This window comes from Myotis yumanensis, unplaced genomic scaffold, assembly GCF_028538775.1.
Source record: "Myotis yumanensis isolate MYYU_CA2020_CCGP unplaced genomic scaffold, mMyoYum1.0.hap1 SCAF_13, whole genome shotgun sequence".
In the NCBI taxonomy this organism is placed as follows: Eukaryota; Metazoa; Chordata; class Mammalia; order Chiroptera; family Vespertilionidae; genus Myotis; species Myotis yumanensis.
In genome coordinates this window covers 9,202,639-9,230,169 of record NW_027223764.1, presented here as the reverse complement: position 1 = coordinate 9,230,169, position 27,531 = coordinate 9,202,639, and the positions used below count along the sequence as shown (strand labels likewise).

The 27,531-nt window shown below is 47.5% G+C and overlaps 1 protein-coding gene across 3 annotated transcripts in view; it reads right to left on the bottom strand.

The window, feature by feature from the left end:
• ABLIM1 (actin binding LIM protein 1) overlaps positions 1 to 27,531 on the bottom strand; it is a 155,886-nt gene that overhangs the window by 110,015 nt on the left and 18,340 nt on the right. For all 3 annotated transcript variants that reach the window (XM_070432210.1, XM_070432208.1, XM_070432209.1), the window contains exon 2: positions 6,052 to 6,186. In XM_070432210.1, the coding sequence (XP_070288311.1) occupies positions 6,052 to 6,186 (135 nt within the window). The remainder of the gene's footprint in view (positions 1 to 6,051; positions 6,187 to 27,531) is intronic.

Below are 27,531 nucleotides of genomic sequence, written 5' to 3'. Positions count from 1 at the left end.
ATTCACTGACATTAGTAGAAGTTGTAACCAGAATTTTCTAATTGTTTTAGATCAACACTTTAAAAATAATGTTAATGTTCATGGGCTCTCTTGATGGCATAAACATTATAGAGGCCAAGGGATTTTAACAATCAATCAAAAGGTAGCATTTGCCACACCTTTTAACACATAGTTAATTAAGACTCATGTTGCTTAGTGGCACTAGTCTCTCTTAAAACAGAATTCTCTGAGGATTTCTGCCACTCCAATGCTACCTACATGGAAGAGTGTACATGATCTGATTCTATTTTTACATGATCTGATTTTTCGAAATTTCTATAGACACCCAATGTTCAGAAGTCTTTTAAAAACTATGTGGCTATAAATAACATACAACACTAGTTCCATTTTTGAAAAGGAATAAAGTTACTATAATTAATGTTTAAAATGCCATCTTTCAAATGATGATGGGAACATCACAGTTCCATTCGTTTCTGGTAGAAACTTGCTTGTCCAAATGAAGGCCCCTGTCAGCTCTAGCCACACCCATCTTCACCATCCACTGCCTTGAGTGAGGCAGCCCCTGCCCCTGCCCACAACTAGCCCGCTCCCCCTTTCCCGTCTTGGGCAGGTGAGTAAGCTCTCCGGAGCATCTGTGCTTCACCGTATCTTGTCTCCTTGGCAACATCCCCAGACCACTGAGTGCTAGGTGGTCTCTGCAGCCTTGACCGCTCACCTCCACCTGTCCTGCTACCAGTCACGGTCCACTAGTAAGCACACTACTTGCCACCAGATCGCAGGTGTTGGGGTCCAGCCCCAGCAAGTCCAGAGGTTCCCAAAGGTGTGGACGGAGTCGGCGAAGAAGGAAGGACACGGAGGTGGCGTTCAGTTGGTCAGCATGGTCAGGTTCTCTTTTTATTGTCCTGTTACATCTATATTTATACTATTTGATCCCATAAGCACGCCTCTACAATTACATCATGGTATGTTTTGGGTCACGTTCTACAATTCCTTGTTTCGTATCTGACCTTAGCCAAAAATCCTGTCTCTATCTAGTTCTGTTGATTCTAATCTTGTCTAGGTTAATCTCTGTGTTCCATTACAAGGCCTATTCCAAGGTCACTGCTCTACTGATAGGCTACAAGGAAGTGACTGAAGGAGTTTATCCTACCCAGTCAAGGTTATGTCCTCCCAGCCTCGTTGCTTGCCTTCTTGGGACTGCCCTGTGTCAGTGGGTCTCCAGGGGTATAGGCTTTGGTGCTTTCCCTGGTGGGCAGACCCCTGGGGATGCGGGCCCAACAAGTCCCAAATTTATTGCCAACAGTCTTAGTCCAAGTTCTTCATAAGTAGTACATGGTATTTCTGTAACACTAGGGGGATTTACTGATTTATTCTCTTCCTTAGTCCTGTTAACCCCTAACCTGGGGAAACAACCTTTCTCGGGGAGGTGGTCCTGGTTAAAACACATAGAGCTAAGAGGGGGAGCAAACATATGTCATATATGCCAGGTCCCTTGAAACATAAGCTGTGCAGATGTTTCTTTCCTGCAGTGACTGTGTCAAGCAGCAAGGGTGGATCGGCTTCCAGCACGCAGGTTCTTCAGGGGTAGGTGCTGTGTATGCCTTTAGCCCTCCATAGTCTAGCACAGTGAATGGATAGATGATACTCTATAAACATTTCACTTGGCAAAGACCATTAAGTATTGATATTCTCAGGTTTTATGCAAAAATTAAGTGACTTTTAGCATGGAAAGAATGCAAACTTGCTTTTGGAATTATGAAGTCCACATTGTTGACTTTTTTACTAGAAGGAATTAAGTGGTTGTTGTATTTTCCTCTTTTATCTGTCAGCTCAAACTTCTCTTTCTGGAAATGGGGGTGAGGGGAGCCTTCCCTGACCACCTGCCCCACCACAAACACACCAAGATCCTCCTGTTGCAAGCTCACATTGTTGCTCATGCACCTCCTTTTATTTTCCCTTTATTGCACCAATCACAGTGGTAAATCATACTTGTATAATTATTTGATTGTCTGATTACTATTCAGGTTGTGATAACAAAATTTGGGTGACTTATAAACAACAGAAATTTATTTCACACAATTCTGGAGGCTGGGAAGTCCAAGACCAAGGTGCTTGCAAATTCAGTGTCTGGCAAGGGCCTGATTCTTGGTTCACACATGGCTGTTTTCTGTCTGGGTCCCATGGCAGAAGAAATAAGGGACCTCCTTTTATTAGAGCACTAATCCCCTTCATAAGGGCTCTACCCTCATGATCTAATTATCTCCCAAAGCTCCACCTCCAAATACCATCACATGGGGGATTGAGTTTCAACATATGAATTTGGGAGGGAATAAAATAATTCAGTCTATGGCATATCCCTTTGAACTTATGGGTGCAGAAAACTATACAACAGAGAGTTCTATACCCTTTCTTCTTTCAAAATTCATAGGAAATATCTAGATACCATGACTTTTCCATCTCTAAATTACTAGTCAGATATGTTTGGAACATACATTTTAATAGCTACTCTTTAGCCGAGCATTTCATACTTAAATTTTACATTGAATGAAGCTGTTCTACAGAAAAGCCTAATTGCTGGGAATTTCATAGGCCACCCCACCACCTGGTTAATTCTGCCTTCTATCCAACCTTTTATGCCATTATTTGATATAATTATTCAGTTATATTTATCTCCTACTAGAGAGTAAACTTTTTGAGGGCAGAAATTTTTATCTGTTTTGTCCATTGTTATACCCAGTGCCTAGACTGATGTGGTAGGTGCTCAATAGGGTGAATGAATGAATGAACAAGCAAACTCATACAACTTAACAAAAGGAAGACAAACAGCCCAATCAAGAAATGGGCAGAAGACCTAAGTAGACACTTCTCCAAAGAGGACATACAAATGGCCAAGAGACATATGAAAAAATGCTCAATGTCACTAATCATCAGAGTGATGCAAATTAAAATGACAATGAGGTATCACCTCACACCTGCGAGAATGGCTGCTATCAATAAATCAACAAATAACAAATGCTGGTGAGGACGTGGAGAAAAGGGAACCCTAGTAACTGCTGGTGGGAATGTAGACTGGTACAGCCATTATGGAAAACAGTGTGGAGTTTCCCCAAAAAACTAAAATGGAATTGCCATGTGACCCAATAATCCCACTTCTAGGAATATATCCTAAGAAACCAAAAACACCAATCGGGAAGAATATATGCACTCCTATGTTCACAGCAGCATTGTTTATAATAGCTAAGATCTGAAAATGGCCAAAGTGCCCATCAGTATATGAATGGCTAAAAAAGCTGTGGTACATTTACAAAATGGAATATTATGCAGCTGTAAAAATGAAGGATATCTCACCCTTTGAGACAGCATGGAAGGACCTGGAGAGTACTATGCTAAGTGAAGTAAGTCAGTCAGAGAAAGACAACTATCACATGATTTCACTTATATGTGGAATCTAAAAAAACAAACAAACTGACAATCAAAATAGATCCAGAGACATGGAAGCATGCAACAGACTGAGGATCCTCAGAGGGAAAGGGGTGAGGGAAGGGAAGAGATCAACCAAAGAACTTATATGCATATATGAATAACCCAGAAACATAGACAATAGCGGGATGAAGGCCTGGGGGAGGGGAAAGGAGGAGAGGAGGAAGTAAGGGGTCAATGGGATGGGGGAGGAAAGGGTCAACTGTAACATTTTCAACAATAAAGATAAATTTTTAAAAACCATACTTTTCTTTGGAACTCGAATATTAATGTTTCCAATGGCATAGCTTGTCAACTAGATTGATGAAGTGCTTCCTATGACGTATGCCCTTAAATGGTTACTAGATAGTAACATGATCTTCTGAAAAGAAGGAGTGTAAGTGAAGCTATCGATCATGGACTACAGAGCTACACGTCTGTCTAGCAGATACAACAGATAAGAGAACTGCACTGAAGGCTATTTCATATTGACAGCATGAAGCAAAGTATATGGTACAACTTTCCCACACAAATAACTTGCATTCAGTCCTTAAATATAAACTAGAAGAGAAAAAAGCAAAGAAGCACCCCCCTTCCCTCTGATGGGGTTAAACAAAATTGTCTCCTAACACTTTGACGTACTGAACAGTGACTACCCACACCTGGGACTAATGCTTTGTATGTTCAACTACACATACAGACTGTATTGATTTCATACCAAATCTACCCCTCGAGACATGTCTCAGGAAATTTCTGAGCACAAAGTAAAGCAAAATATAATTCTTGACTCCAAGGTAGCTGAGTTGGATGTAACCAGAAAATATTTACTCTCTGACCTGCTATCTCAGAGGCTCCCATTCGGTACTTCTGGGTTCTATGCACATAGACAGTTATGTGCACATGGACTTCAGACCTGGGTCCATTTAAATAGCCACGGCCTAGTCTTTTTATGTTACAGACAAGAGCATGGAGCCCCAGGGAGACAGGGGACTTGCCTGAGATCACAGAGCTGCTTCGTGGCGATGGCAGGACTCCAGCCACACAGAGTCGCAGCCCAGTCAGCCCCCTGGGTGTGACTCTGGTGTTTCCTGATGGCTGCCTTGGGTGGCCTGAAAACTGGGGACTTGTACTTCTCACAGGGTTCTCAGGCGGACTGGAGACTCTCTCGAGGGTGCATTACAGCCTTTGGTAATCTGTGTCATGTTCAATGGGAATTAAGCTCACGTCCCCTTCCCTTTGCATCTTCTCACCCGAGCTCTATGCTTGTGCTCTTTCTCCTGAAAAGATGATGCTCAATGCAAGAAACAGGACATCAGAAAAGCCCTGTCTCTCCTCTTTTCACATATTTGAGGGTCTCTAGGCAGCCTGGAGTCTGCTTGACAGCCCCACCGGCCATGGAGGGCTTAAGATGGCAATGCTGAGCCCTGTACCTAACAGACTTAAAACGAAACACGGTTTCCAGGGATGAGGGTGGGTACCACGTGCAGGTCTAGAGTAAAGAGACAGAGTGGGATTACAGTTGCCCCTCTTCTCTCTCTCTTCCTACATCCCCCACGCCAACCTCAGCCACCCCAACATGCCTTCAGCTCAAGTGACCTATTTCTCAAATAAGCACAAAGCAATGTCTCTCTCTCCCCACTCAGCCAGGCCCTGGCCCCAGAATTACAGGTCAGCATATTTGATACCACGATGCCAACAGTTCTAAGCCCCAAAGGGAGGCTTGTTAATGGAAATCGACCTCAAGTTGGTAGCTTCCTGGATGGGATGTATTTTTCTGCTTGGAGGCCTTCCAAGTATTTTTGCTTAATGCTCACTTCTTAATACACACACACACCACACACCACACACACACACCACTACACACCATACACACACCATACACTACATACATACACACCAATACACATCATACACACACCATACACTACACACATATCACTACACACCATACACACACCACACACACCATACACACATCATGCACTATATACATACACACCACTATATACCATACACACACATCAACACACACACCACCACACACCATAATACACACTACCACCACAAAACACACACACACACACACACACCCCACACACACCACCACACACCATAATATACACCACCACCATACACACACACACACACACACACACCCCTTACACGCCCACCCCACATGCCCAACAGGAGCCAGTGACTCAGCACCCCAACCTTACCAGTCTTCCAGCCCTCCTCTAATAGTTGTTGGGACAAAGTTACTCTGTGGTAGGAATCCCTCATTTCACAGGAAAAGAAATAAAAAGTTCAAAATACATAACTGCATTTTCACTGCTCCCCTATAATTAGTGCCCCCCTCCAAGAACCAGGAACTTCAGTTAACACTCAAAGGCCTGTGCATCCCTGGTGTTGGGGGGACCCAGTCTGCCTCCTGAGTCTAATCCAATCCCACACTAGGGACGCTAAGTGACTCCGGGGCTTCTGAGCATGCTCACTCCTCATCCGGTGACCTGGTGTGGAGAGGGGACGGGGCAGACCCCAAGGGAAGCACTGGCTGCGACATGCCACGCAGCCAGGGAGCTGGAGACCCCGTACCTTTGCAGGTGAAACATTTGATGTGGAAGTGCTTGGTCTGGACCCGGAGCACCTCACCCTTGCACGGCTCCCCGCACTTATGGCAGTGAATGGCGGGCTTCTCGGATGGGTGGTGAGGGTCCTGAGGGTGGGCCACTGGAAGAAAAAGAAAAGATCTAGGTGAGCAGACAGAACTCCTACAACAGGGGTCGCTATGGGCGTGCATAAATATCCCCCTAACGTTGGTATCAAATAAGCCACATGTTGATTCATCAGAGTGAGCCGAGCCCCTCCCCCCAGGCCATCACCCCAGGGATCCACATATGAAATGAGAGAGCTGTGGCTCTCACAGTCCAGCCGGGAAAACACGGGGCGTGTGCCCCGGGAACCAGCAGTTCTTTTTTCCTATCAAACTTCTCTAGGACTTCCTCGCCGGGCCATTCAGTATGGGATCTTGTCAGGTGCGATGCTTTGTAACAGGTCTTTAAATTCACGGCACTGTACATGCCTGGAGGATGGGAACCATTTCTTAAACACATGTTTTTTCTACCCATTTGTACTTTTCCTTCCTTCTTCCAGATCCTCAGAACACAGCAGAATGCTCACGCACCAAAGGATGTAGTCGGTGTTTGTTTAGTTAGTATGTGCTGGCTGGCTTCTCATATACTCTACCAGAGCCATGCCTGAAGTTCCTTTGGCAACTCAGTTAACCTTCCGGAAGCCTGCTGTGAGCCTCCTGTATGTGCACAGTTCTTGATACACACACTGCAGGCAGTAATTTAAGAAACTAAATAAATTAGCAATCACGTGATCCTCTCTGAGCCTCAGTTTCCCCTCCTGCAAGAAAAGGTGGTTGGATCAGATTATGGCAAAGGTCTTTTCAAGCTCCAAAATCACGTGGGACTATCCTCTCAGTTTCCAGAGCGTGGCTGGCCGAGAATATCACCGCTGCCCGGCTTGGGAACAGGACTCACAACCTCCCCTGTACGAAGGGCTGAGAGAGACGTCAGCAAGAGCACACCCTTGGCCTTGGACTAGCTGGGGGTCCTCAAGCAACTTGCCGTTCTCCAGCCCGAGAAGGCAGCAGCACTCTCTGCTATAAAGTGCCTTTTCTGAGTTGGGTCCTTGGCAGGAAGAACCGTGTGACATATAAGACGGATTACATAAGTAGCTGTGTGAGCGTGACACAGGATAAGAACAATAAACCCAAAATTAATCAACCGACACAAAGAACAGAGATCATTTTTTTCTCTCTCAAGCAGTAAACCCGGGTTGGACAGGAGATGGGGGAGAGATGTGGGCAGATATTTCTGAAACTCGATTTGGAAAAGCACCTACGGCCAGGAGCTCACTGTCCCCCGAGCATAATAGCACACTGTTTCCCCTGGCCCACGGTCACGGCTCCTTTCGCCTGGAAAGAGTTGGAACAGGACAGTCCAAATAATCCATTATCAGCTACATTCTGAGAAACAAGGTTGTTCTTGTGAGCAGCAGGTGCTGTTTCGGGTTGAACACCTGATCCGCAGTCTCTGTGCTGGACCCCGGGAGTGTCCGGCAAAGGCACCAACATTGAGCTACACCTGCATGTCCTTATCTGCCTGCTGGGATCTCTCTTGGAAAGCTGTGTTTACGACAGAAGCCAGTAAGAGCTACAGGAATGAAGGAGGGGCATCCTTTCAAGATGTTGAACAACCATCGACTTTTAATATTCACCAGACATTAAAAACAGTTTCTGTTAACAATATATACTCCGAGTGCTAGTGGAGAACATGTGAGTTGCTCTTTTAAGCTAATTCCTGCTTCCTATAAGAATGAGGAAACTCATATTTTTTGAGCATCTACTACATGCCAGGCATGATGCTAGGTGCTTACAATAAGTCATTTTATTATACCCACTATCCCCCTCTCTCTTCCACCTCTCCCACTACCCTGTCCGTGAGGTGGGTGATATTGTTCCCATTGGACAGATGAGAAAACAGAGCCTCAGAGGCACAGGAAGCGGAAGCTAAAAGAAGTGGAAGCCATTCTAACTCTAGAGCCCATGCTCCTCCCGTGCTATTTGTCTACATCAAAATATTGTCATAAATCAGGTAATTATTATAAATCAGGCAATACTTTATTTAGCTGCGCTCAAGCTCAAGTGCAGTTCTAAAAGCAGCAGTAGGTCTCCGCTTACAAAGGAGCAGACACAGTGTGTGCGATAGTGACGCTAGCTGGACACAGTGCCCACCTGGTGATGCTCAAGGTGGCTGTGCCTACACCCCCAACCAGAACCCCGGTGGCTGCCACATAGTAAAATTAGCACCATGTAGATTCCTTAGCCCCACTGGACTGAGTGGGGATCTGTTGTTGGAATGAGATCAGGGCATTCCTTTGCATGCTACAATTTAAGAGCTATTTCCCTTGAGAACTCAGACAATATGGCTAAGCACGTCACAGATAAGTGTGAGAGTGAAGGAGTAATTCACAAGACCATCCTCTTCAGAAAGAATGCTGAGCCCAGTGGTTCTCTTGATTATAAGGGAGAACACATTTCTGGATAAGAACAATGGCATTGCCGTTTCTCTTGACACTTGAGTTTTTTATAGCGAAGCAGGCAAGCCATGCTGAGTAATGATGAGGGAAGGAAAATATCATTTCACTTCTTGGCTCTTCCCTGTGTCTGAATGAAGGTGCCAGTGCGATTGCTGGCACCAGCCGCAAAGGTCAGAATTGGGACCAGCATCTGCATTTTGCAAGCAGTTCCCTTTGGAAATATATATGACACTGCAAAGTCCTCCCTGCCCAGAGATGACCTCTGTTCTCACCGGAGAGAGCAGAGACTCTATCATGTTCACTTGCCTTTCTTCCCAGCACCCGTCAACCTGGGCAGACGCATATCAGAACCCACCCGTGAAGAAATGGGCTGGCCCGGCTGGCGTGACGCAGTGGTTGAGCGTCGACTTATAAATCTGGAGGTCACAGTTTGATTCCCAGTCGGAGCACATGCCCAGGTTGCGGACTCGATCCCCAGTGGGGGGCATGCAGGAGGCAGCTGATCGATGATTCTTTCTCATCATTGATGTCTCTCTCTCTCTCTCTCTCTCTCCCTTCCTCTCTGAAATCAATAAAAAAGGAAGGAAAAAAAAAAAAAAGAAATGGGCTATTCTCATTAGGGAATGACAGAATCCGAAGACCAAAAGAGATGTAGTGTTTATTTCACCCCAACTCAAATCAGTATAGACAAAAGAATCTCTCCTCTCTCCTTCTTAAAGATTAATAAGGAGGTTCGTTTTACATAACAGCCTTTGGCAGTTTGGTTAATACCAAAAGTATGTTCCTTGGCTCAAGGTTTCATTTCTGAAATCTGCTGAGTCAGTTGCAATGCAGGGATGACATTAATTCCACACTCCTCCTATTTGCCAGCTGGCTTCTGGTGCTCATTTTAACTTGATCACTCCATCTTTCAGAGCCTGGGTGGTCCCTGCATTTTCTACTGATAGGGAAAAGGGGGAGCAACGAGCTTACATTTCTTCCCCAAAGTTTCCAGGGAGTTATTGGCAGAGGCACACTCCCCAGCTCTTCGCACTGTGCCTAGTAGTCAATGATTTACCCTGCAACTCGGGCAGACACGGTTAAAGCCTTCCATGCCTCATCAATTCGTTGCTAAAATAAGAGCAGTACAATTAAAAATCAAAAGCATGGCCGCACACTTTCTGAAAAATAAGGAGATACATAGGAAGGGCCAAGAGCCTCTTTGCCTGAAAAGGTAGAGCCATCCCCCCACTGCACACGGTCCAATTTGGAGGGATTCTGGGTCCTCAGGTAAGAGAGCCTGCTGCAAGGCTGAGAAGTCTCATGCTGTCTCTCCCAGCACAGGAACCAAAGTTCCATTTGGGGTGCATCACTGTTGAAATGCCTATTTGGTGAGGAGACTGGGGGATTCAGACCATTAAGGAAATCCCAGTAACCTTCGGTGTCCCCAAGCAGAGACCATTACAGGTTGTAAGAGGAAGGCCACAAAAATTAGGCAGAGCCCTTCCTTCTGATCTGGAACCAGCCTCGTCTTGCCCAGGCTACCTCCACGGAGGGACGGACCAGGGAGCTAGACCACCAGAAGCAGAACATCTGAGAATGCATATTTGAGATAAAAGTCTTCTTAGCAGGTGAGTATCCCAAACCTATGACAGCGTTCAGTGTGAGTTACAACTTGCCCCCGGTTATCTGAAATATTCAGAATCTCCCAGGTATCAAATTCCCCCTCCCAAGTGCCCTTCTCTCACCACTCCCCCAATCGGCCTTGGAAACCACATCCGAGCGAGGGGTGCTTGGTGGCTTTCAAAGCCCTTACTTCTGCATCATCTCATTTTACTCCCGCAGGAGCTCTACAAGGCACGGAGAACAGGGACTGCCGACCCCATTTTACAACTGGACAAACTGAGACTCAGAGGAAGGAAGTGTTTCACCCCAGGTGACACAGCCAAGAAAGAAAGAGTTGGCAGTCAACGAAGGCAGTGCTTGTCACACCCAATCTCCTAATCAATGACGCCGGGAAGCTTGCCATCATCTTTGATTCCACCCTCTTCTTCATCTCCCACTCAATTTTGTCTACTCTCACATCTCGTAGTCATCCCTTCTCTCTCCGCATGAATCCAGCCTCAATCCCGTTTTCTCAGATTGCCGAGTTTCCTACTCCCATGGCCCCTTCTTCTCCAATTCAACGTGTAAAGCACACTCCACCCCCCACCCCCACCCCTGAAGTGTGGGCTGCGCTTGGTGACTTCTTTCCAAAGAGGATGATATGGGAAGGGGTGGGGGGGAGGTAATTTTACACTGGACAAGGCTGACAAACACTACCTCCGCCAGGTGATCAAGGTCAATTCCAACAGCAACAGTCATGTTGACAGTATGTGCCTTTGACATGATGTCATGAAAACTGGCTCTTTGCCTCTGTGATCTTTCTCCCCAAATAATCCATAATCCTAGTCTAATCATGACAAAAATTCCCCAAGTGGGGAACATTTGACAAAAACTGGATCAGTATTCTTCAAAACTGTCAAGGTCATCAAAACAAGGAGAGAAGTCCTCTTGTCACTTTTTTTAAAAGACTCGGTCATTAAGCAGAAACCAATCTCACCAGCGGAATATCATTTTGTGATTGCAAACCCAGACCAATCCTAACCAGAAATCGTCCCCCAGGCCAGGAAGGGCCCCCTTCATGGCAGGTCGAGTTTCCTTGCCGTCTCGCCCTTCCCATAAATTGCTGCCGCCTGGAACGAATTCCTTTAAGACGTGAAGTGTTATTTCCCATCTGCTTATTTACTGGCAGGTGCTGCCTTTGGGACTGTGAGGCAGCTGAGTGTCCTCGCTTCCGCGCTGGGGGATGAGAATGCAGTCAGTACATTGCGCTTGGTTTCCTTCTGTGCGGGATGAGACTTTCCTGAGGAAACCCCCTTCGCAGTGCCTCAGAGCACGGGCTCTGGAGTCAGACTATTTCACTGCGGGATCCTGAACAAGGTACTGGACTCAGGCTCAGTGTCCTCCTCTGCACACAGGAATAAGACTGCACCCCCTAAGGCATCTGTGAGGATTATCTGTGATTGTGGGTATAAATGAGTTAGCACAGTGCATAGAATATAGTAAGTGCTCAACAAATTGTACCTGCTATTGATTTCAGAGAGGAAGGGAACGAGAGAGAGAGAGAGAGAGAGAGACATCAATGATGAGAAAGAATCATTGACTGGCTTCCTCCTGCACGGCTCCTACTCGGGATCCAGCCTGCCACCCAGGCATGTGCCCTGACTGGAATCGAACTGTGACCTCCTGTGTCAGAGGTTGACACTCAACCACTGAACCGTGGCAGCCAAACTGAAGACCGAGTCTTATTCTCCTGGGAGCCTAGGTTTCAGGGAGACTGCTTCGTTATCTAGAATATTTTCTATTACATCATTTAGGTGTAAACACATCCCAGAGATGTGTTCTCCCCACTCCTCCTGCTTCTCTCTGCCTCCTACTACCTTTCTTTGTGCTATAATGGCACTAGTTTGGGGCCTAGGAAACAAAAAAAAACTCAAAGCTTAAATAAATGCAGAGTGCTTAATTTGCAGTTTACCTACAAAGCCCATTTCCTGCTGTGGCAAGTGGTAGTTCCTTGAAGCTACACACTGATTCCCTGTCATTAGTTGTCCAACACGCTTCTTCTCTGTAATTGGCTCCCACGACCTCATTTTCCCATACATGTTCGTTTGCTCATCAGAATTAGTCCTTGGCACAAAGCACAGGGTTGCCTTGGTGCAAACACTCCCAGCAGGCGGGCAGCAGGCGGCCTCGCTCACAGCGTCCCTGCCACTGGTGTCTGTCTGCTTGTAAGATGTCCCGAGGCTCGGTTTGCCTTTTCTGAGACAACGTACTAGGTCCCTGCCATTCCTCTACACGTAAGAGACGCTGTCGGCAATCGGTCAGCGGGGCTCCTGGTATAGAAATAGCCCAGGCTCAACTCCAGTTCATCTCATTCTGTCCAGGCAAAGAGGTGCTAGGATTATAATAATTGGGACCGAAATATCCGCCTGGTAAAACACATGACGCATTGGCCCTGAGGTGTTACACCTGCCTCTTCTATAAGCAGGTGAGTCTTAGAAAGGGATTTAAAACCAGCGCTGTGCCTTCTACTCCTCCTCCTCCTGAAAGACTGACTCCCTGGCCACACCTTGAGACTGGGATGACTCAGTCTAAGGAAAGGCAGGAAGAACACCCTTCTTGACCCCTCCTAGCCTTTCTCTGACCCTGCTTACTAACTGGACTTTGGAGTACAGTCATGTACATCGAGTCCCACCTCTCCTCCAGGACAGTCGTTACAAAGGATCTTGGACAAGGAGGTAGGAGACCAGATAGATTCCTGGTCCAGACTGCCCTGCCCGGTGCCTCCACCTCCCGGAGACGGTAAAGAGGCTAAGAATGCAGGTCCTCTTGCACAGGGTGGAGACAACGTGAGGTCATCTCCTCGCGGGAGTCCCCCTGGCACCAGCCTGGCACACAGATGCCCGTGTCAGCTGAATGTCAGCAGACTGTCACCAACCTGGGTGAGCAGGAATTTCTGCAGGATAACAAAAATCCCTTCTGAAATTTGATAGCGCTTTGTAAGGTCACCCAGGGATCTCAAATTGTCCCTGCACAGCACTTCCATGTAGGACTGGATCACGTCAAACAATTGGGCAGTGGCTTAGTTCTGAACCCTGCTGGCAGGACGCCACATCTTTAAGGACTGCTCAGGAGTCACTTCTGTCCTGATTTGAGAGTGGGAGGGACTGTGGTCCCAGTGGAGCCATTTAGGGGAATGCAAGTCATTAAGACAGAGGATCACCGCCTATTAGGGTCCTGAAATAGGATTTAGTGTAGGCACGGTGCCACCATAGCCTTCTCCTCCTAATTCCTACTAACACGTGATCCTCCCCATGGAGGTATATATTTGTTTTTCGCCAGCATTTCTCCACCCTGACAAGTGTCCTCATTATCATTTCATCTCTACTGCTCTCTTGGGAAAGAGCCCATTAAAAGGCAAAAAAAAAAAATTTTTTTTTTGAATGATACCATCAGACCCAGTTCATGTCTCACGTGGAATTTTTCACAAACACAACTTGCCTAGAGCTACATCAACACCAGAGATTCACCAGAAACAGAGGAACAGGACCTGCCCCTAAGTCACTGATCCCTCACCAAGTGGGATGTTAGGCGGGGTTTAGGGAACAGTTAGGAAGAAGGCAGGAGTCTGCGTCTTCAAACAGCGTGGGCTTTGGACTCATTTGTTCAATCCCTTGGCCACACAGGATCCAGAATGATCTTTTAAGGACATAACTGCCCCCCCTAGGCAGTTGTGTTCAACTTTTGGTATTTTTTCCAGTCTTCTCACTGTGTTTCCTGACACTGTGCATTCAATTCAGCCATTATCTATTAACACTACTCCTACTAACATGCGCTGTTCCATTAACTGTGGTCTGTTGACACTGAGAATGTAATTATTGTTCCAGTCCATCCTGAGGATACAGGCCCTTTTTTGTACAACTTTTCTATTCTCCCCCTAGATTTAGTCATTTTCTTTTCTCCCACTTGCCGAGTTTCTGAGGAGCAATCTGTGGTTTTCTTGTAGACCTACCAATAATTCTTTCCAATGCTCAAACTCATGAGATAACGTGTCAAGCCTCCCCCACCCCTCCTGGAGAGAAAAGTGGGTGTCCTCAGTACTGTTTTCACTGGAGAAAAGGACTGAATCTCACACAGGTTAAGAGCTTGGCTCTATGTCCTCTGGGAAGCTGCAGAGGCGTGATTCAGCTGATTCCAACCCCAGCTCGCTGGCAGCTCAGCGCCTCTGGGTAAGAAGGTGCAGGCTATGGGCTGCACAACTCGTCACGGGGTGCTGCTCCCCTACATGAGGTGCCCTGGAGGGAGACAACCCACAGGCCCTGTAAAAAGGGGACTTCCCAACTTGTCTGCAAACACTGCCCCTGCTCATCTTGAACCATACTGGTCCCTCACCCCAATAGCAGTGCATCGCCTACTCTCTGTCCTAGCGAGCTGCTGTTCTCTGTCTGGCCTTGCTGCTTGATTCATGTTTAGTAACTGGCTTCCTGGCCCACTTATTACGCCAAACCACCACATTAGTGCGGCCTCCCTGTGGTCCCGTGGTTTTCATGGTTGGCATGGCCCTTCCCTAGGGATCTTTCCATCATGGTGGCACCTTCCAATGGGGAGAAGCCACTCTGGGGCTCTTGTTTTAAAAGTCCAGGCTCGTTCTGAGTCCTGCTGCATGTTGCAGGGATGCGACAGCAGACGGGCCCTGAACCCAAAGAATGGCCATGGCTCTCCTGTTGCGCCGGAGGCTCGCTATGACGACTCACCTCTGACATTCCCAGGGAGGGGTGGTCTCTCTCCAAAGCCCCTGCATGATAATATTTCTGGAAATGCTCTGATATGGCAAAAATGAGTGCTATAAGCTCACGATGCCTAACAGATGGAGGTGAAGAGCTACTGCAGTAATGATGGGAGAGGTGGTACATGACAGACTGTCCAAGCCCTGAACGCGTCCCTCTCTCCCTGGTGCAGAAGCAAGGGGACCAGGTGAGCATGGTGTCCAGAAGAGGAGACGCAGAGTCACAGGGAAAAGTTCTTCTAAATGAAAGAGCAGTTCCGGAAATATCACACGTGGAACTCAGGAGGCTTGACTAGGGGTTCCCTCGGGACTTTCTGTGGAACGTCAACCAAGAGCATTTTACTCTGAATTTCGCAGCGAGGTCAGGTCTTAATTGTATCCAGCACACAAAGAGACGACACCAAATTCTGGCCAACTCTTAGGACAAAGTCATCAATAAGAGATTTTGAAATTATTTTGTTAAACTTTTCCAGTTGCAAGTGAGGAAACCCAACCAAACGTACCTAATAAGCACTATTATAAGAGTGTCCAGGGTGGAAACATGGTTACCCAGCAAAGTACCTTATTCTGTTTCCACCCAATAAGACGTTAGTATAGATGTTCTAAACCAATGGTTTTCAAACTTCGGGTCTTGACCCACTGAAACATGAACTCGGATCAATGAATCATGACCAGCATATTTTAAAAATAGAAGAGAACAGAAAATAGCAGAGAGTAAAGGTAAGTGCTGTTTCCTGTGACATTTACGTTAGCCATTTATATGCATGTGTGCACCAGTCATGAATTCCCTTGTGTGAGCACGCATTGCTCACTGTGGCTAGGTTTGGTGAGTGCTATGTTAAGCTCCAGACCACAATCTGGAAGCCTTTTGGTTGAATCCTGCCCACAGACATGTTTTGTTTGGCCTGCACCAAGATTTTTTTGAAGAGAAAGTTGAATCATTTGCCAACATTTAAACATCTGGAGATTGACATAATAATCCCTATTTCTAGTAGCTCTTAATAATGGGAAGGTCTGGCTGGGCCGGAGTGCTCAGTGGTTGAGCATCGACCTATGAATCAGGAGGTCACGATTGATTTCAAGTGAGGGCACATGCCCGGGTTGCAGGCTGGATCCCCAGTAGGAGTCATGCAGAAGGCAGTCGATCAATGATTCTCTCTCATCATTGATGTTTCTATTTCTCTCCTCACCCTTCCTCTCTGAAATCAGTGAAAATATCTTTTTTTTTAAAAAAAAAGGGAAGATCTGGCCAGGTGGCTATGTCCCTCTGTGGGTCCGAGATGGAATGACACAGTGGCTCTCCCTTTAGAGAAGGCCATGCTGTCCAGTGTGCCCCAATTTCAGGTCACCTGCCAAGTCCTTGGAAGCATCTGTATGTACAACCTCCAGTTCTAACCATCCTCAACTCATCCTGACGCTCTGGCTACCCTTCCTTATGACCATTGCTGTGCTAAGTGACTAACGGTAGCTCCTGACAAACCCAGCTGGCTGAACTTCCCCAGGCAGAAGTTGTGCTTCATTGCTTCTGCTTTGCCATTTGACCACCTTCCTAGAATTTTCTCTTTACTTGTTGTACTCCTATTCATCCTTCAAAGCCCAGCCTGCCATGAGCTTGCAGCAGAACTCATCACTCCCTGCACTTACTTTAATAGTCCTCTGCACCAGAATTACTGAGGTATCTGTCTCCCTCACTAGAATGTGAGTGCTTTCAGGCCCAGAAGCATATTTTATTTGTTTCTATATCTACATTGCTGATCTCTTATCAGGTTCGAAATAAACATTACATAAAGATAACCATCTCCCTCACCCACACACAACAAAAATTCACTTATTAATTCATTTCACATTCGTTGAGCGTATACTGTAGAGCAGACAGTGTGTTATGGACACAGGTTGAATCAAACACCATCATTAACCACAAGAAACTCATAGAGCCTCTCAAAGCCGATCTGAATGCTCCCTGTTCTATAAAGTCCCCCTCCTTTTTATTCCTTGAAACACTAACTCTTCATTTGAATCCTCGCTGAATATTGTTTATACCCCCTTTATCACTTCTATTTGGTTCTCAATCAGCATTCCTTCCGACACTGGCTGATTCATTAACCTACTGGAGGGAGAAAGTCTTCAGTGTATCAGGTTATCCTGAGAATATCTTGCAGAAAGTAGACCTCAGTCTACCGTGATGTGATCTGTGATGTGAGCAAGGAGACCATTGCAAGGGTTCGCTGTTTCAGGCTGGGACCTTTACACATGCTAGTCATGTTTTCCAGGTGAGCAGGAATGGCATTACCGGACTCTAGTCCAACTTTTCCCACTGTTGGCCTACAGATGCTATTCCTCAATGGCTGTCCAGACTGGGGTCCCACATAATAAATGTGGGCACATAGATAGCAGTCCCATAGACACTCATCTGGCCCACTGTCATTTACAGGACTCTCTATGGACCTGGGAAGCCATAGTCCCTGCCATTTTTCTGAAGATACACAGGCCTCTCTCCCATTTCTCAGCAGACTCTCTGGTGTGGAATAACCTTGCTATATTTTTCTACCATTCTCTGTTTTTCTATTTTTTTTTTAAAACTTCTCCCTCTATTATTTCAAACAATGAACAAGAACAGAAACAATATAGACAGCTGGAATACAGACTGGATATAATGGTAATAGGAAAACACTCCAGACTTTAATAATATATTTTAGCTCCTCTTCAAAGACTAAAGACACAGTTGTGTGAGCCAAGATATTTACTATCTTTGATCAAAGGTGTCCAGTGGGCTCTGAACCCCAGTAAAAATGCTCACCCAACTCTTCAAGAATTAGGAATGGTGCACCCCTGTGCCGTGTCCCAGCCAAGTTGAGCTCTAACTCATTCCCAGGTAATGGTGCCTTTTAACTTCCTCCCACACCCACACTGCCACCCTCTGCACACCACATATAGTGGTATCTCAGCTGCTCAGATCCCACAGATCTGTTTTATTATGAACCATAGCCTCGTTCTAGACTGCAGGAGACTCGGAGTGAGAAGGCTGCCCTTTGCCTTCTCTTTCCCCTCTGTGCATTGTACGCAAGATAAAGTGAGCAAAGGGAATGGAGAGGCTGCTTATATAAATGTCCTCCCTTATCTGCCTGGAGGGCTGTTTTACCCAGAGAAGCCATGGATTATGTAGACAGTGTCCAAGTGTGGTCCCTGGACCAGAAGCATCTGCATCACCTGGGATGGCTTGGAATGCAAAACCCCAGGCCCCTCCACAGACCTACTGAATCAGAAACTGGGAGCAGGGCTCACAAATCCATGTTTTCACAAGCCCTCCACGTGGTTCTGCTGCCTGCTAACGTTTGAGAACCACTTCCCTGGATAACAACTTCCCTGGAAGTATGAAGAAAGCCAACATCCTCATGGTTAAGTCCAAGTAGTCAAACAAGCCAGCCTGTTTGATTGCAATGGGACACAGCAACTCACCCCTGGTGTCCTCTGGGGCACATTGGACCATAATAGCATTCATCACGTCAGTGTGAACACAAATACAATGTTTCAGAGAAAAGAGGTCATGCATACAAATATTCATCCTCCCTACTGGTCACCAAACTTGCCCTTGAATACATTGCTCCTGCCAGTGTGGGATAAACATGCCCCTCGGTATGAGTCACCATCAGACCAACACACCATGAAATAGGAAGCTGGGCTGGTTTCTACTGTGGTGTGCCCAGATCAGGCTCAACCACAAAGGGAAGAAATCCAGCACCACTCACCCATCATTGACCCTTCTGGCTCTCTAACGCTGCCTCAGGAACACACTCAGCATTTTGACTTCGGCAGACCAGAGCCGAACAATATCAGGACCTCCCTTCACGCCCTCCAGGGCTGTGAAAATGATGACATAGAGCGGCCCCCTCCTCAAAGTGAATCAGATGCCAAGACCTCCCTCTTGGTAGGGCGAGTCTCCCATAGGATATTTTTCTGCAACAATTTGGAAAAGTCAATTTGTTGTTCTTTAAAAGAGGGTCTCTGTGATGCAGCACAGACTATCTCATCCTTCCTGGTCACCGGACCAGGTCATTGTAGAGGTAAGAGGCAGGGAGGGCTGCCTCCCAAAGTCCGGGAGTAGCTGACAATGAACAGGACTGGCCAACCCCCAGCTCAGATTTCCGCTGTCTCCATGCTCTTGAGTTCACTCCTCAACAAAAATTGTTCGCAAGAGTTCTGGGGAAATGTTAAGTCAATGTGCTCCTCCTCTCAGATTTACTGGCACAGTCAACCTCACCTCTGACTGTGGAAATGAAGTCTTTCTTTCTTTCTGGATAAACATTTTGTAGACATCAATTCCTAAGTGGCAGAGGGCATTTGTTATGACTCTTTTTTTTTTTTTTAATGTGAAGTTCTTTCCCTTCCCCTTGGAAATCTCATCACCCAGGCAGCCCTTCTGTAGAGAAGATAAGCTGGGCGGAACCCTACTTCTGGTGAGAGCAGCACGTTCATTTATAAAACAGTAAGAGTGATCTACGCCTGGATTTTTTTCTCCAGTAGAATATAATGATAAAAACTGGAGCTCCCCTCCCTCCAAAGATGTAAAGCTCACCCAGAGTAGTGGGCGGAAGTCACCACCGATCCAGACAATTTATCCTGAAGCTTGCAGCATCACTGTCTCCTTCAGTTAATAGCTTCTCTTTAGACCTTACTTAGGAATGTCCTCGTCATCAGTGTCCCCTTGAAAAGCTCAGGGCTTTTCAATTAAAGATGAAGAACCTAGAAGATTCCAGGAGCAAGTAGGGGTAGGGCATTAAGCTCAACCTGGGAAGCAGTGTTGGAAAACTGAACCCAGGGGTGGCTGCTATACACGAAAGAGGGGCCTGAAATGTGACTGGGGCATATGAGGAACGATTACACCACACAGACAGACCTACTGTTCTCAGACTTCTCTGAGGATGGAAGAGAAATGGGTTTCGCTGGCCTTGGGTGGTGTGCAGGCGCCTGAGTGGGTCGTGTCTGTCTGTGGGGGGTGTTTTGGGAGGAATGGAACTGGGGAAGGGGAATACCATTAGAAGCAGCAGCACTCCATTCCTCCAAAGGTGGCTTTACAAGACCACATATGAAGTTGACAGACACGTGAGGAGAGACAGAGCACTTTCTTAAGCCACACAGGTGACTGAGGTGTTGTTTAATTTCCCTGGTGTTTACTTAGGTGCACAGAGTAATTCTAGAAGAATGTGCAGAAGGGATGGGCCCTGGACAAGCATTATAAGGAAGCAGAGAGGTCTTTGTCAAACACAAAAGAAGAATATATATTTCTCAGGAGAGCAGGAGGGGCAGGGTGACTGAGGTTAGAGAGGGAAAATATTCACCATGATTATTCAAACAGGAAAAATAGGGGCGGGGGCAATAAGTACAATGAGCACAGGTCTGGGAGGCAGACAGGCCTGGTTGGGACATCAGCTCTTCTACTTTCGAGCTAAGTGACCTCTGGAGGGTTTCTCACCTCCTTTGAGCCTCCTCTTCCTCGTCTCTGAAACGAGAGGAATACAGCCCACCTTCATGGGCTAAACATCAAAGACAATGTATGTAAAGCTCTCAACACAGAGGCTGCCACTCAGCATGTAGTCAAGAGCCAGCAGGTTTAAAAATAACATTAAAAATAAAATGACATTGGGGTAGATAGGCAAGGGGAGGAGGTCATTGAAGAAGTTGGGAAGACGCCTCAACAATTAGCAGGAAGCCTTGAACTTTACCCTTGTCACTCAGTTAGGTTTTTGAGCTGGAAATATGATGACATCAATGTTCTAAGAGGATTACTTTGGTGCCAGTCTGTGGGACACATTTGAGACATAGTACACCGCTGTTCTAAGAAGCTGCCAAGAAACAAGATTGCTGTGTGTGTGTGTGTATATGTGTGTGTGTGTGTGTGTGTGTGTGTGTGTGTATCCCATGCACCTGAGTATCAGGTGGACAGTGAACATGTCTTCTTTGAAGGTGGACTGGAATGAGTTTCACTGGGTCCCACTCTACCCTAAAAGCAAGTTGGACCATCCAATAGTTGCAGGAAGCTTTCAGGAAACAAAACAAACCAACAATGATGACCTGCCTCCCTGGCTGCTCAATTCTTATTCTCTCACGTGGCTTATAAGCCATAAGCATCCTTATCATTTAAATTAGATGAGTGTTTACATAACTTGATCTCTAGTATTTGTTTATTCTTGTTTTCTCTAACAAAGAGATAATGAATCCCTTTGTGTATATTTCTCAAACTTGCACTGGAACACAGGCAAGCTAGACAATGATAGCTTTTAAGTGAGAACAGAGGGCCTCTGGAGTTTAGGCTGATGAGAGTGTATTCAGGGAGACAGATATTGACTGATAAACCCACAAAAATCTCTCCTGCTTCTTTGTTACAGGATCCAGCAAAGACAGGACGCCCTTGAACACATCAGAGAAACAACCATTTCATCAAGATTCCCGGATCAATAGGTGTCTGCAACTGGAAGTGAATGGGCGCCTGGTTAGGAGCACAGAAGATGACGAGGGTCAAAGTATGCCAGCAAATGTCACTCCACACTGGCCGAGGTGGGATCCACCAGTGCCAACCCCAAAACTGACAGATACATGGAAACTTTATCCAGGAGAGAAAGCAATGGCATGAAGCAGAGTGAGTGAGACCACCTCTAACTAGTGAGCACTTCAGAAGGCCTTCCATGCTCCCAGGATGGATGCTGCCATCATCTGAGCTTGCTTAAGGGTGACCGGGTCAGCTCCAGGAGGAAGGAGCCAGGCTTTCCTGGAGCAAGAAGAAATGGAAAGGACTGGAAAGATCTTAGAATCGAGAAGACACGGGTTCTGGTCCAGCTCAGAGAGGCCAACCTGCTCCAGCTGTTTGAGGATCTGCGATGGGGCAGACACTAAGTTATACACTGGACGTTAAAGATGGGCACACGGTGTTGCCTCTATGAGGCGCACTGCCTAGTGGTGGAGCCGGCGGACATCCCCACACCTGGTACGCGCAGCCTCTGATGCACGTGCACCTTCACTGGAACATCACTTGTTCCCATTACCCCTGAGTGTCCTGAGCAATTTGTGTACCTTCTGAACCCCTGTTTTCTCACCTCTAGGATGAATGCCTGTGCTACCTGCTCCCCTGTGCCCTCTCACTTTAAAAGCTATGATGAGCCTGGCTGGTGTGGCTCAGTTTGAGAGTCAACCTAAGAACCAGGATGTCATGGTTCGATTCCCAGTCAGGGCACATGCCCAGGTTGTGGGCTCGATCACCAGTATGGGGTGTGCAGGAGGCAGCCGATCAATGATTCTCTCTCATCATTGATGTTTCTTTCTTTCTTTCTTTCTTTCTTTCTTTCTTTCTTTCTTTCTTTCTTTCTTCTCTCTCTCTCTCTCTCTCTCTCTCTCTCTCTTTCTTCACCTCTGAAAAAAAAAAAAAAAAAAGCTATGATGAAACTCCTTTCTTTCCATGGCAGCTCTTACGGACCTGCCCCCAAACCCCTGCCCTCCTCTGCTGTTGGCAGAGGTCGGTGCGACCAGAGGGCTGGGAGGCAGCAGCGTGGCCTGGCACAGACCTCGAAATAAAAAAGGCCCAGCCTTTAATCAGTGGCTGAGATAATACTAGTATGTGACCTCTCGGTGGCCCGCTCAGTGTTCCAGTTAGAAAGAGGCTCCTGAGTTGTAGAGCAAAAGCGAGCCCAGGCCATCTGAGAGCTGAGAGGTCTGCGATGGCTTCAAAAAAGAGTTGCCATTTGGGGACTACAGATCCAACACACGCATCCCATCCAGCGAGTCTGGGCTCCACGGCCCCACGGGGACGCAATGAAAAGTGGCTTTTGCAATTCTCTTTCCCGTCACTCATAAGTGACTCCCATTGGAAAAAGAAACTCAAGTCCATTAGCAATAGAGAGGTCAGGACCAGCTCGCTCTAGGTGGGTGGGAGGTAAAAACGAGGGGGGAGGGGTAGCCCTGACCTTCACTAAATGTCAACATCTGTATGTGTCGCTCTGAGGGCTCCTGGAAGCATCCCAAAAGGACAGGAAAGATAATTAGAAGCACTTTTATATGCACCAAATCATTTCACTCAAGTGCCAGGTACTCAGCGGACAACCGAAGCTAAAGCCAGTAATTGGGAAAGATACGCGGGAGCAGGCGGGATGGAGCAGAACCTTGTTCCCTTTGTCCTAAGGTGTCAGCTCTGTTAGCTGTCAGGATCCTGTTCTTTGCCCACCCGTTAGTATAATGGACCCGACCTGAGTTCCAGCAGCAAGGATCCATCTGAGTTCAGCCTGTTCACTTCAAAGTCAGTCCATGTAGGGGCTTTAAGAGAACATGGATAGAGATAAGTCTTTGAAATGGTTCAAGACGGCCCTAAAGGAGCAGGCGTCCGTGTGGATGGAGACAGTTGTGTCCCACACTAACAAAATGTGGCGGAAGACGACCAAGCTTAGTAAGAGCAAAATTAAGGGATGGATCCTCACATTATAAAATCACATGGGGAAGGTCCCTAAGACATTATGAAGAGGAAAAACTTAAGTCTCAGAGCAATGATCACAAAAGAATCCCATTTTTATACGTCTATTATCTATCTATCTATCTATCTATCCATCCATCCATCTATCTCCCGTCTAGAAAGATACACATATTAACCATCTTTCCTCTAGGAGGAGTCGGAATGGAGGCTGACAGGGTAGGGGTGAGGAGGTTTCACTTTCCACTCTCTATTCTCCTAGAACACATTTCACTTTCTCAACAGAAGCTGTATTTATACCGTACGTGGATCATTAAAATCAAGCACTGCTGTGTTCTTTGCCCTTTCCTGGATAAACGAATAATGTAAACTGTAATTCACTCTGAAAGACTCCCCTTCCATGTCAGGACCACGCCCAGTGCGTAAGTACCGTGCACCTGTGAGGGCACCCCGCCCCCTTCCTTTTTACAGGCTCCTTGGGAGGTGATCCGGCTCTTTGCCACCTATGGCTGGTACCAACCACATCCTTTAAGATGTCTGGAGGAGTGATTAGGGACACAGCTGAAATGCCAGGTTATCAAACAACACACCGAAAACCTACAGAACGGCCCGCGGCTCCTTTCAGGCGGGGCCCACGAGGCTCCCGTGTGTCCCAAACACCACGAACCTGGTAGCAGGGACCTTTCATTGCACATCTTAATTAAGTCAGTGATTTGGGTGGGGATAAGGCTAGGATGGGGGCAGGTTCGCAAGTCTCCAACACAACCCAAGACTCAAAATGCAATCACAATCCAAACAGGCACGTCCCCAGGACCTCAGCTGTGCAACCTCCGCCCCAGAAATGGGAAGTGCTTCGGCCGCTGTGGCTACAGGAAAGGTTCTCAAGGGCGTCTCGGTCCATGGAAAGCCAGGCTTCCCAAGACACACACACACCCTCGCACCAAGAACATGTCTGCCCGGCTTCCCATTGATCATCGTCCATTAGGTGGCCGAGCCCTGCGGCACCAACTTCTGCAAGCGCGCACCGCGATGGCGATTGATCATTACCTTTCTCCTTCACCATGGCAACCCGGTCCCCCGGCGAGGCGAGGCGCGCAGCCCTGGAGAAAGAGGAATGAAGTCCGGCGGTGGAGCGCGCCCGGGGGAGGCAGGCAGGTCGGTCCGTTGCTGCAGAGGCTGCGAGGACGATAGCCGGGCATCCACTCGCCCAGCCCGGGACTTCTTTCTAAAATCCCGCCCCCAGCTCCCGGGGCCGAGCCCGGCGCCCGCCCCGGCGATCGCCACCGCGCGGTGGCCGCGCCCTGCCCTGCGCGGGGACTCTGCCCTTCGGCCGAAACCACTCGCTACAGCTGCCGCCGCCGAAACAAATGCAAAATTCCAGCGCCCTAATCTCTGGCCATGGACACCACCTTGCATTCCTCGCGCTGAAAGCGGGCCTGGCCCCTCCCGAGGGCTGTCTGATAAATGATTGCCAGAAGAGGGGGGCCAGCCGGGGACGGTTCCGATCGGTAAAACTAGTCAATTGTTAGCTTATCCGTTTCCTAGGCCTGCTGCTTTCATGCTTTTGACAGCTTCTGTCAGACACACTGAATAAATAAAATTAGCCTGAGTCCAACGGGATGCTAGTGGCTCCCTTCAAGTTCATTTTCTCCACCTTCTGAGGTCCTGGAGGCTCAATTAAAATGAAAAATAAAGAAAGACACTCCATTTGCCTGCGGGCCCCTCCCCACCTCCCATTCAGGCTTACCTGAATGGGGGCGGGGTTGAGGGTGGGGATAGGACAATGACAGAGAGCCTGGGAAGAGGATCTTTTCAGGATTCAATTCCGCCTCCAGGATCAAATTCTGGATCAAAGTAAAATCCTGACTTATCCAGTTGGGTAGGATTCTGACTCCCACCTTCTCCCTGCTTCATTGGACTTTTCTGGACCAACTCCTTGGATGTGTAGATGTGAGGGAGCAACCGCAGCTACAAAGTGAGGGGCAGTCACACCGCATCCCTCACCAGCCTGAGCCTGACCCAGCAGCCTTGGCTTCTAACAAGGCTTTCGGGGTTTCTGACCCACAGGGTCACAGGTCACTCTCCTGGGAGCAGAGGGCGTCGGGGTTCACCAAGGCCCACCCCATTCCACCCCGTCTCCCCAACCCAGATGGTTTGTTTAGTCCCCACCGCACTCCTATACATCCAGCATGTGGGGACAATGTGATGAGCAAGAGACGAAAAGACAGGCGCAGCCCCACCCCCGAAGAGCAGCAGATGGCCAGCACATCTTTCCCAACCAGAACGCACAGCCAGCATGAGCCTGTATTTACTGCAAATATTGTAACTGTTGGGTCTAGGAGCGCCAGGGTAATAGAAAAGATGAAGTCGATCCACCCCTTCATCTTTGACTCGGGGGTTGTGTTTATAGCTGAATTGCACCGGTGGGGCTGGGCCAGGCCATTAGTGGGGCTTTCTGATGGTTCACAGTAGCAGATCTCAAGCAGCTGTGACATGCCTACCTCTGTGACTCAGGGCTGTGCTATTAATAGCTTGGGTGTCTCAGTCATAGGGCTAAGTCCACTCCAACCCCTGGTCGCCTTTTCTATGACACATACTTCACCCACACTCCTCCCTGCCTCCGCGGCAGCCCTGTAGGGTCATGGTTTTCCTAAGTCAGCAGCCAGCTGGAGTATAAGCACCGAAGAGCCTTGAAGGATCGTCTCCTCCCTCCATTCATAAATACGAGCCAAGCATGAGAGCAGCGGGACCTCCAGTCCAGAGAGGTGGGCAGGGTTGAGAGCATGGAGGAGACGAGCCCTTTACATCCCCCAGTTTCCATGGCTGAAACAGCCCGTGTCTACTTCTCCACCCTGATCACTCTCAGAGCCCTAAGGGGATGCTGACAAGCAAAGTGAACCTCCGAGAGCTCGAATTAGTTTGGTGCTGTGGGCCTCGCTGGTGACTTTATTTGATTATATTTTTGCTGCATAAATAGATTAGCACCTCACGGAGGCACTTCTCTCCCTCCCTCCCTCTCTCCCTCCCTCCCTCCCTCCCTCCCTCCCTCCCGCTTCTCCCTCTGTCCCTAATGGAATGTGACAGTAAAATGCCATTGGGTTTCTAGCCCCACCCCAATCACACATAAGTGTTCCCGATACTATCAATGCCATCAGTTCAATTTCTCTTTTACTCAGGGCCATTTTGAGCCCTAAGATTTAAGTTTATTAATGAAATTGGTTCCTTAGGACAGTTCTGAACCTACCTGCCTGCCCCTGTGGCTAACCTGCCAGGCCCTCTGGTTTAGAAAGGCTTGGAGCCTGAGCAGGCAGAGTAACAGCTGGTGCCCATTCATTTGCAGAGAAGCCTTTTCGAAAGGAAAATACTACAGAGAGGTTCAGAGGCCTCCCCCGCCCCCCCTTCCCGGGTTTTCCATGGAAAGAATTTTCCTGTACCTCAGTCAAAGCGAATGAGTCACCAGCATTTAGTTGCTCAATAACAGTCTTATGGCTAACGTCCCCCCAACCATCCGACACTGCGACTTTAGAATAAAAGCACCCACCCTGCACTTTCCAGATAACCAAAGAGGATATGACTGAAGTTATTTTTGGAATGTGGGAGAGTAAAACCAAATTGTTTCTGTCTCCTGGCCTGGGGCCGAATAGTTCAGAGCTTTCAGAAGCAGAGCAGAGATATTTTCTACTTGACAGTTAAAGCTGCAAGAAGTGCAACAAAATAACATCAGGAAAACAATGAGAAATGTACAGCTCATAAGACGGCGGGGCATTTTCTTTGTATTTCTAGAAATGATTTCCAAAGGACTTAATCTCATTGCGCTCGGATGAGATAAGACCGCACCACAGACACCCACTCGGGATTTTATTTGGCGTTTTATTGCCCAAGCCGCCTTTTCATTCACTCACAAAAATGAAGCCACGCTTGTCCACAAGGGACCAGAGGACAGAAACCATTTTGTTGGAGAGAAAAGCTTGGTTAGCACACGGCCAGCCGTTCTTGGCAGAACTCCAAGAGTGTGTCATTTCACCAGGAGCCATGCCAATGGAGAGAAATGCTGCGCCTGGAAACCAGCGACCTGCCCGAGTCCACTTCCTCATTGCTCTCTCTCTTCCACGGAATCTGGGGATTGCCTGCTGCTCGTGCACCTGCAGGA